General features: G+C 46.4%; 1 protein-coding gene across 3 annotated transcripts in view; it reads right to left on the bottom strand.

Annotated features, from left to right (window-relative positions):
* Positions 1–1,742: 1,742 nt before the first annotated feature.
* DAB2 (DAB adaptor protein 2) overlaps positions 1,743–10,407 on the bottom strand; it is a 33,865-nt gene continuing 25,200 nt past the window's right edge. The window contains exons 10-15 of one of the 3 annotated variants that reach the window (XM_079994821.1): positions 9,263–9,913; positions 8,354–8,504; positions 6,465–7,115; positions 5,598–5,710; positions 4,479–4,553; positions 1,743–3,021 (exon numbers count right to left, since the gene is read on the bottom strand). In XM_079994821.1, the coding sequence (XP_079850947.1) occupies positions 4,488–4,553; positions 5,598–5,710; positions 6,465–7,115; positions 8,354–8,504; positions 9,263–9,913 (1,632 nt within the window). In that variant the 3' untranslated portion in view covers positions 1,743–3,021; positions 4,479–4,487. The remainder of the gene's footprint in view (positions 3,022–4,478; positions 4,554–5,597; positions 5,711–6,464; positions 7,116–8,353; positions 8,505–9,262; positions 9,914–10,407) is intronic. The other 2 variants (XM_079994822.1, XM_079994823.1) reach the window with 2 other exon arrangements.

The raw sequence follows: 10,407 nt of genomic DNA, 5'->3' as shown, positions 1-10,407 counted from the left end.
ACAGAGCCTAGGACTTGCCGATCAGAAGGTCGGCGGTTCGAATCCCCACGACAGGGTGAGCTCCCGTTGCTCGGTCCCCGCTCCTGCCAACATAGCAGTTCGAAAGCACGTCAAAGTGCAAGTAGATAGACCTTCCTCTGGCGGGAAGGTAAATGGCATTTCCATGTGCTGCTCTGGTTCACCAGAAGTGGCTTAGTCATGCTGGCCACATGACCCGGAAGCTGTACGCCGGCTCCTTCAGCCAATAAAGCGAGATGAGTGCCGCAACCCCAGAGTCGGTCACGACTGGACCTAATGGTCAGGGGTCCCTTTACCTTTTTAATCTTAAGCTTAACTTGATTGTACAGAAGGTTTGACAAAGTCCCTTTTAAATATGCCCTTGTTTGGAGTAAGATTGTTTACTTTTCAGAGATACAGAGGGACATTCGATTATTCAGCAATCACGTCCAATCAAAAGAAAAATTAAACATTTACTAGCTGGTTGTTTATGGCACTTACTTCATCCTGAACTCGGTAGCTGGGGAAGCAACTTCGAACAATTTTTTTTGTAGCTTAGAGCGAAGCTTTTGGGGCCGAAAGGGAAGGTGAGGAGGGAATCCCCAGCGGTGCAGGGTACTCAGGAAACATGCTTCAAAGAGAGAACCTTGTGATTCCCACAGCAATATGGATGTCTAAGCCAAATATTAATTGTTGTACCACCAGCTATGTTGCAAGCCTTTACGCCAAGTTTGAGGCAGCAGCGAGAACCTAGCTGAGAGCCGTATTTTCAATAGCGGCATACTGCTGTTGTCAGTTAAGCCCGCATCCTGTGGACTGCATCCAATGTTCTTTGGACCCCAATAGCGGAGTAGGAGAGCTAAAAATAATGCCAATATATTTCACATCTGGCAACTAATTCGCTCCTTTGATTTCAGATAGCACATGGGGAGACAAATCTAAAAAGCCCGGGACACAAATTTTCACAGCCCTCGAGCAGCTATGGACTCATTTACCAGAAGTAGTGTATTTAGTGTTAACTCTAGAAGTGTATATTCAATTCTGACCAAACTAGGCCTCCTATGTATATTTTGCTCTAGGAGGCTTAGCTCACTATCCCATCCATTCTTTAGCAACAGAGAGATGCAAGGAGCTTCCCCCATAAACGGCAGTGGCTGATGTAGGTGCACTCCCACCCCAACTGGGCAGGTGGCTAGTGGGGAGCACATACCAGCCAAATGTCATGGAAAAAACAGGACATCCCCTTTTTCTCACAAGATCACAAAGGCCATTTTGGGTGCCACGCTCTTGCCCGAGAAAGTGCTTTTGGGGGGAGTGAGATCGCAGCACAGGTCACGTGACTCACCCGGGAGCGCATCCCAGAAGATGCATGTCCCAAAGTGGGACGGCCATTTTGTGTTGTGGCATTTCACTATGGCAGCCATTTTATGACTGGCACCCACAATTTTTCAGAGTTCCAAATGTGCCCTGGTCCCAAAAAGTTGGCTTATGATTTGACACCCTGTACCCACTTAAGTTGCATACCAGTGCACTGAGGGAAGCAGTACTCTATCAATGTGGGTGTACATTCTAGGTGATTCAAGGACCCAGGGCTTTTATAAGCTTCTAGTTACAAATGCTTTTACACACCTGTTCAATGACTTAGACTCAGGTTACCCAAATATAACTACTATCATATGAAAGCAAAGTGCCCTGCTTCTGGAAAACCACGTTAAAAGTTTTCACCAAACTCCTAGAGGAAGAGGCCGCTTTTGAAATGAAGTTACATTTAATTGTCAGAGTATTTGACTACTTTTTACAATGTAACACAATCCAAAAATTCCTACATTTCCAGTCAGAGACAAATACATATAAATTGATAGCTTTGTTTTGCATTACAGGAAAAGTGCAGTAGAATATGTACAGAGCAGTTTGCATAACTCACCGGCAGAACAGGTCACTACAGACAAAGTGTTTACTAGAAAGCAGATCTCCCATTATGCATTTATCTAGCCATTTAAACATGGATACCATTTTCAAGTTTGCGCTGATAAATGCTGTAAAGGAGACACACACAATGCTCTTGCATCAGTTCTGCTCAGTTTGTTATTAAGCCCCTTGTTTTAATGTATTATCACTCTGCATAGAATTCTAGCTATACTATACCTTGATTGCCATGATTGCAATTTTTGCTTGCTCCAAGTACAGTTGCTTTTCAATTTTTACAAGTGATAGTACATTCACAGGACCCACCCCCTTCTTTAAAGGACACCCATCTATTTCTGCATCCATCCTTTTTCAACCCTGGTTTGAAGAATCTTGCTAGAGGGTTAATGGTCAACACACTAGATGCATTAAAAAAAAAAATCACTTCCAAGGTGTTGCTTGTGTGTCTCTCGGCTATGACCACAGCCAGCCTGCATGGACATTAAGGGTCAGTCATTACACTTTTGGAACCTCCCCATTACAAGTCAAAGATGGTTTTGAATGATCTTCATAACAATTCAAACATGCTTTCACTTTGACATTGCTGGAGGCGTGTGAAAATGAGTTCTGTCCAGTTTTAAAGCTTGCAGTTAAGGCTGGGAGACGTACAAGAGACCATTTTTATGTTCTAGGTGACTCAGTGCTGCGAATTCATATCCCGGTTCTTTCCCCTTGTGTGGAGGTGAATACTAGTCTGTGCAGTTTCTCATCCTAGAAGGAAGTTCAGTAAAAGCCCCATTTACAGCCAAGGTTCATCCAAGCCTTGACAAAATGTGAACTTGGCTGAAGGCCTAGGAGACACCACAGTGTTCAGTTAAATCCACTTGGGCTGAAGTTCGCCACCCAATTCCAGTTTGGTCTCTGGCAGATTCCTTCCTCGGCTTTCGATGGCTACAATCCAAGGACTCACTGCACCGTACTGCAATCCAAAAGTGGATGGCGAATGAGGCAGATAATGCATGCAGAGTGAAGACAGTAACAGGGGAGGGTATCCAGTTATTCATCACATCCTTGCACCATGGGCAGTCCAGTTATTCCTCTGCTGGTTTGCACTCATTCCTGGGTCAAGAGAACAAGAGGGAGATGGTTAGCACTACTGGGCTGAGTCACACGAAACTTGCTCTCTTGGGGTTTGCTGTGTGGAACTACTGAAAAGTAATGGGTTAAGAATGGGGTGTACAAACGGGAGGAGATATAGCAGCAGCAGCATGCAAAAAGTCAATCTTTACCATCACTTTTTTTTCACTATGTGGCTCAGAATATGGTAGTCCTGTAAATGGCTGGTATGAAGATAGCACTGAATGTTGTTGTAACTGTACCTGGTATGTAGGTAGCTACTTAAGCAGCTGGACTGGTGACTGGGCGTGGTTGCCGAGACCATATAACACCGGTCCTGAAAGACCTACATTGGCTCCCAGTATGTTTCCGAGCACAATTCAAAGTGTTGGTGCTGACCTTGAAAGCCCTAAACGGCCTCGGTCCAGTATACCTGAAGGAGCATCTCCACCCCCATCATTCAGCTCCGAGGGCCTTCTGGCGGTTCCCTCACTGCGAGAAGTGAGGTTACAGGGAACCAGGCAGAGGGCCTTCTCGGTAGTGGCGCCCGCCCTATGGAACGTCCTCCCACCAGATGTCAAGGAAATAAACAACTATCTGACTTTTAGAAGACATCTGAAGGCAGCCCTGTTTAGGGAAGTTTGAGGTTTTATCATGTTTTTAATATTCTGTTCCCCAGAGTGGCTGGGGAAACCCAGCCAGATGGGCAGGGTATAAATAAATTAATTATTAATAATTATTTATTATTTATTTATTTATTAATATTAATAATAATAATCCATTGGTCCAGATACTGCAGTATATTCTACACAGTCTGGCAGCTGCCCTCTAGGTTTCCAGGAAGGAATCTTTTCCATGCCTACATAAAGATGCTGGGGACTGAACCAAAGACCATTCACATGCGAACCAGATCTTTTGCGCTAATAGCCATCTCCTTCCTTAGCACCATATCTATACTGAGCAACATTAAGGGCCAAAACTGGTGTCCATCCTGCTCTGGGCAAGGTTTATGCAGTATGCATATTTTGTTCTGGGTGCTTCTTGATCCTTTACCAGCTTGCCTGCTACCACCATTTGTGGATGTAACCTAAACCATAGCTCCATGCTCCGATGACCTCACAGCTGGTTTTCTATCATGCTTTGGGACTGCCCCTTAGTGCAGGACTCAACCACTAGAATGTCCATTGGTACAGCCAGAGTTGTGACTTTGGTAGCCTGTTCACATCTGTGTGCAATGTAAGGAGCTCACAGTCCCAACTTTTATAAAGCCCTAAATGACACAACACCAATTGTGGTGGTTTGAATCCTGGTCTCCCAGATCCTAGCTCAAGACTCTTAACCACTAACCCACATTGACTCTCCACACAGTTGCCTCTTACCTCCTAGCATGGCCCCCGTTTTGCCTTTTTTAGATCGAGTCAGGTTCAGGATCAACAGCCACCCCTCTAAGAGACACTTACCTATCAAGCTTACGCAAACGGGTTTCCAAAAGGATCGCCAAATGGAGCAGAAGCCAGCTGGTTTGGTACGGCAGTCTAGAAAGGAGGAGACTGCTTTATTTATGCACAATTGGGAAGTCTTTTTGCAGGCAAGTTGCAAATACTTGAATACCCTATGCTTGCCAGTTGTGTCGAGTTGGCAAATATCTTGTTTGATCTGCAGGATCTAAGCTTCTCACATCCAGCAAGGTTGCAGCAGCTTGCTCAGAGGCAGCTCATGCTTCTTAAGTGAGAGTTGTGGTTGGGACATCAACCCCCATCACCAGCTACAATATCTAGAGTACAGATCTCTTGCAGGTGACGGGCGATGCATGCAACAGTTCCGTTCAAGGCACCTTCAGAAACTGGGTGTTGGGTATTGTGTTATTGTCTGTCTGTCTGTGTCTGTGTCTGTGTGTGTGTGTGTGTGTGTGTGTGTGTATGTACACACACACAGAGAGAGAGAGAGAGAGAGAGCCCACACCCTCCAAGGTGAAGGGCCTGTTGGGTATTGTGTTGTGTGTGTGTGTGTGTGTGTATACACACACAGAGAGAGAGAGAGATAGGGGAGGTGGCGGAGGAAAAAGAATGCACAGTGCTTCCAATATGACACCATATACTATGGTGGTTTGGTCTTACAGCAAAGTGTTGCTCATGCCACTGAATTATGCAAACATACAACCCCTGCCAATTATGTTGGTCAAGGATCAGTGCAGTCTGCTGGCTGTTGGCTAACAAGCATGTTGCTTGAGTATGCCTTCCATTCTAACCACGGGTCGAAGGGTGCTTGATTATTCTTACATCTATCCTCTTTTTTTTTTTAAAAAAAAAAAATATGCATGGAGCCTTCAATGAATAAGCCATAGTGGTTGGTGTTAACACACTCTTATCTGTACAGACTGCCAGCTTTAAGCTACACTATAAACACCTTTGATCACCTGCCACCTGCACTTGGGTTAACTGGGGACAATGCCAGCTTTCATTAGAAGGCAATAGGACCCCAGGGGTGCTTCAACTCTGGAGAAAGAAGTGGTCCATAATTTACAGCCAACAGAAGTACAGCCATGGATAGATAGAAGTGGAGTTTGCTCCGCCACTTACCGAGTTTAGCGATGGAACAGCGAAAGGGTCTGTCTTGAAAGGGTTTTCAAATAGGTCTTCAGCAGGCTTGGCAGTTGGCACAGCGTTTGGCCTGAGAACAGGATTTGGTGGCACTGCAATGCAGAACAGACTTATTTTTAAACCACAAGACACTGTAAGCCACCCATTTCACATAACACAGCAAACACAGCCACACTTGGCACCAAGTGCTATGTTTTTCTGCTGAGGGCACACATTGCAGGTGTATCAGTGTACATCACCATTTAGTTTACACAGCCAATATGGCACCTGGGGGGGGGGGACGGACTGTGCCCACAGAGGCCTTCTCTGGGGCCCATAAAGTCCTCTTACCATCATCACCCTGAAATTAGTCACTGAAGCAAGCTTTCTACTTCAGTTGTGGTGTAGCATGGCACCCACAATTGTTCCTCTAGTTTTCAAACATGCCCACAAGCCTAAAAAGATGATGTTAACCATCTGCCCATCCCAGGTTAAAGCACACATCCACCTGCCCCAGAGACTACTTAAAAATATGCATCATGTCCACTAAAATACAGTGGAACCTTGGTTTTTGAGCACCTCAGAAGCCAAACGTTTGGGAAGCCGAATGCCGAAAATCTGGAAGTAAATGCTTCCGTTTTCGAACATGCCTTGGAAGCCAAACAACTTCTGCTGCATGTTTTTCAATTTTCTCAATGGAAATTCCCAACAGCCCTTTGCGCCTCGGTTGTCAGACGTTTCAGAAGTAGAACGGTCTTCTGGAACGGATTACGTTCGACAACCGAGATTCCACTGTATGCGTATTCTGTGAGGGGAGGAGAAAGGTCACTTCTTTAAAGGTTCCCTCAAGGAATATAGCAGATTTACCACCAGTTTTTGTAGCCAGCCAGCTAGCTTCAAAGTCATCGTGGTCAGCCAACTCTTGAGGAACCCCCACTTTGTTACTGAAATAACTGGCAAAGGCTCCAGAAGCTTCCGACAGACCTTGTTGTTGCTGCTGCTCTGCCCTCCTCGCAGGCACGGCGGGCAGTTTCGCCAGCTGGAAGTCTTTGAACATGGCTTTTACATCCTTTATTTCCTTATCACCGAGTGGATCCAAAGCAGTGAAGGCGTCGCTTTCCTTCTTGGGCAACTCCTTCTGAGGTGCAGTTCTGGGAGGCAACTGAGGGGGGCTTCTAGCAGGCAACAGAGAGGGGCCCTGGGATGCGAGCGGAGGTGGGAATATGGCGGGCTGGAAAGGGTTGCCAGTGCTGGAGGGCTGGACCCACGCATTAGGAGGAGGACCCCGTACAGGCTGACCCCAGAGATCTGGAGCTGGAGCCTGGATCGGGGCTCCCAAGGACAATGGTGGCTGACTCCAGCTGGGAGCTTGTGGAGCAGCGTCAAAGCCAAGAGGCTGAGTGAAACTTGCTGGCTGAACACCCAGAACAGATCCAGGAAAGGCTGAAGAAGGCTGGTTGAAGATTGCAGGTTGGGGACCCCAGGCTGGTGTTGGAGAAGCAGTTGTGGGAAGGCCACCTGGGGAGAAAAAGCCCACACATCGATTAAGTTATGCTGCTCTCTCATCAGGCAACTCCACAAACACCTTAGTTGACAAAAAAAAGTACGTTTCCGAGCACAATTCAAAGTGTTGGTGCTGACCTTTAAAGCCCTAAACAGCCTCGGCCCAGTATACCTGAAGGAGCGTATCCACCCCCATCGTTCAGCCCAGACACTGAGGTCCAGCTCTGAGGGCCTTCTGTTGGTTCTCTACCTGAGAGAAGTGAGGTTACAGGGAACCATGCAGAGGTCCTTCTCAGTGGTGGTACCTAACCTGTGGAAGGCCCTCCCATCAGATGTCAAGGAAATAAACAACTACATGACTTTTATAAGACATCTGAAGGCAGCTCTGCTTTGTTGTTAGTTTAGCTGTGTCTGCCTCTTTGTGACCCCATGGACCAGAGCACGCCAGGCACTCCTATTTTCCACTGCCTCCCGCAGTTTGGTCAAACTCATGCTGGTAGCTTCGAGAACACTGTCCAACCATCTCGTCCTCTGTCGTCCCCTTCTCCTTGTGCCCTCCATCTTTCCCAACATCAGGGTCTTTTCCAGGGAGTCTTCTCTTCTCAAGAGGTGGCCAAAGTATTAGAGCCTCAGCTTCAGGATCTGAAGCTTAGGGAAGTTTAAAATGTTTGATGTTTTATTGTGTTTTTAATATTCTGTTTGGAGCCATCCAGAGTGTCTGGGATACCTGGCCAGATGGGCAGGGTATAAGTAATAAATTATTATTATTGTACATACCAGCACAAAGTTTATATTTATCTGTATTAAGGACACAAGAGCCCCGCTAGATCAGGGCATAGGCCTATCTAGGCCAGCATACTTCTCACAGTGGCCAATCAGATGGGACACCTGCAAACCTGTTTGATGTATTACAGTATTTTAATATTTTTTTTGGAAGCCACCCAGAGTGGCTGCGGAAGCCCAGCCAGATGGGCGGGGTATAAATAAATTATTAATTATTATTATTATTATTATTATTATTATTATTAGCGCCTGAGCAGCTACAGTGTTCTGCCCACTTGAAATTCCCAGAAAACTGTAGACATTAAATTGCTTTGCAATGAAGGTACACACAGATCCATCAACATGGCCTTGCAGATGTTGGGAGCACAACCCCACAACCCATTGGCCACACTGACTGGTGCTCATGGGACTTGTAGTCCAAGAACAGGATTCCCCATCCCTGCCTCAAGGAAAGAACAGACTTCACTAACCTAGTACAGGCATAGGTGCTGCTACAGGAGCACTAGTGTTGAAGAGGTCTAGAGGATTGGTCTGTGCAGGTGGAGGCGGCACTGCAGTTGTCAGAGTGCTTGTTGCAGGAGCAAAGATGCCTGAGCCAAACAGGTCACTACTGGCTGAACCCTGGAAATGTGTTGGTGGGGAAGACACATCAGGCATAATGGTTATATATGTACAGGAAGTTAAACATTGCCCAGATTGCTATTACAAGCACTACAACCCCACCAAACTGTCCTATAGGCTGAATGGCTGAAGAATCCTATAGCGTGCATCTAAGTTAAATCAATTATTATTAAAGGTGAGTGTGGGCTCCCATCTACAGCAGAGATGGAGAACCTGACGTTTTAGACTCCAGTACCCATCAGGCCCAGCCAGCATGGTCAACAGTCAGGGACAATGGGTTTTGTAGTCCAGCGACTTCTGGAGGGCAGCAAGTTACCCACCTTTGATCAACAATAGTCTCTTGTCAATTCTGTATGGTAGCAACCAAGAAGGGCTGCAGCCAAATAGAGATATTTTATGCAAGGCTGATGCAATACCTTGACACCTTGTTACTGAACTACACCAGTGATCTCCCCAAAACTACATTCAACACATGCATTAGGAGTTTAAGCATCTTACTTACCAGAGCTACAGAGACATGGCAGCATTAGGAGGAGAGAGGAAAGTTAGGATTAGAAAGAATGATTGATGTACACAGAAAGCCAAGCCACAGAGTTTAAGGTTTGCTATGGCTATGACCGACAGCTTATAAGAGGACCGAAGGCAAGCTAGTTCTCTGCCAGCAGAGGTTTTGTTGAGGAAGGGGGAGGGAAATCCCTTCACCTAGTCCAAGTAGGAAAACATGCATGTCACCACTCTGTGCATGCACCATTGTTCACCTTAACAGTCCTCCTTCCTCTTCCTGGCTTGGTGCTTTGGGGAGGTGGGCTAATCGTAATAGAGTCATGCGACATCAATTGGCCGTTGCTATCGGAGTCTAGCCGTAATCCATTTTGCACCGGTAATCCTTTGGAAGAGCTCTCCAGAAAGACATTTACTGGGGATGTGGCAGGGAAGCCGTTCTGTTCTCTCTCCGGCACCCCATTTGGAGTCCTCGCGGCTAGTTGGGAAGGCTTACTCTCAAGCAGCCACTGGCTGGCCGGCATTTCCTGCTTGCCAGTTCGGTTGGAGATCTGGTCAAACTCTTGCCCAAAGTAGTCTACATCCCCATTCATACCACTGCTCCCCATGGGGCTAGTCACAACACTTCCCATCTTCTGGCTGGGAGGCTTCAGAGAAGAATCGATTGGGGGCTGCGCCAATTGGTCGGGTTGCGTGAAAGGGTCATCCCTGAAAGGGTCAGGATTTGGGGTGGGGAAGAAGCTGAGATTTGCAGAGAAAGCATTGTCAGGCAAGAAAGGTGGCTGCAGCTTGGACAGTGGTAGGGGAGGCGCGATGTCATTCAAGAAAATATCCTCCTCTTTGAGAGAAGTCGGAGGGGCCTCAATTTCAGAATTTAAATCCACTAACAGGATCTCTTTATCCTCCTCCTATTAGGTTTGAGAGAGAAGACTGATTAGCAGAAGAGACACTGTAGACAATGTGCAAGAGAGTCTCATGTGCTTATTAAAAATCACAGAGCAAGCAGAATGGCAATGGACTCCAGCAATTCTTAAAATAAGAAACCTATCACCTACACACTCCCGTGCCCTTGAATTTGATAGGTAACCCTATAGTGAATTTTGTGCACTTATTGGACAATCAACCAGGAGATTTGAAGATCAGGAGCATCAATTTTGAAATTGTGGTAAAGGAAGAATGCTTACACAATGTTGAGTGGAGTCTGGTTCATTAGGGCAAATGGGAACCACTAACCTCAGTCTGCTCTTGGCCAACCCCATGGGCCTACCTTTGTATTTAGGTTCAGCCCAGGGGGTATCCCCAGATATCAACTTCCTCCTCCTCATGGATAGGACCCCTAATGCCATGGTGGCCTGTCTGGAAAAACCACAAGTACTTGCTCCCAAGAGCTGCAATCTTCCCA

This window comes from Podarcis cretensis (genome assembly GCF_951804945.1).
Source record: "Podarcis cretensis genome assembly, chromosome: 11".
Lineage (NCBI taxonomy): Eukaryota > Metazoa > Chordata > Lepidosauria > Squamata > Lacertidae > Podarcis > Podarcis cretensis.
Note: the sequence above shows the minus strand (reverse complement) of the source record. Positions and strands in the feature narration are given on the sequence as shown.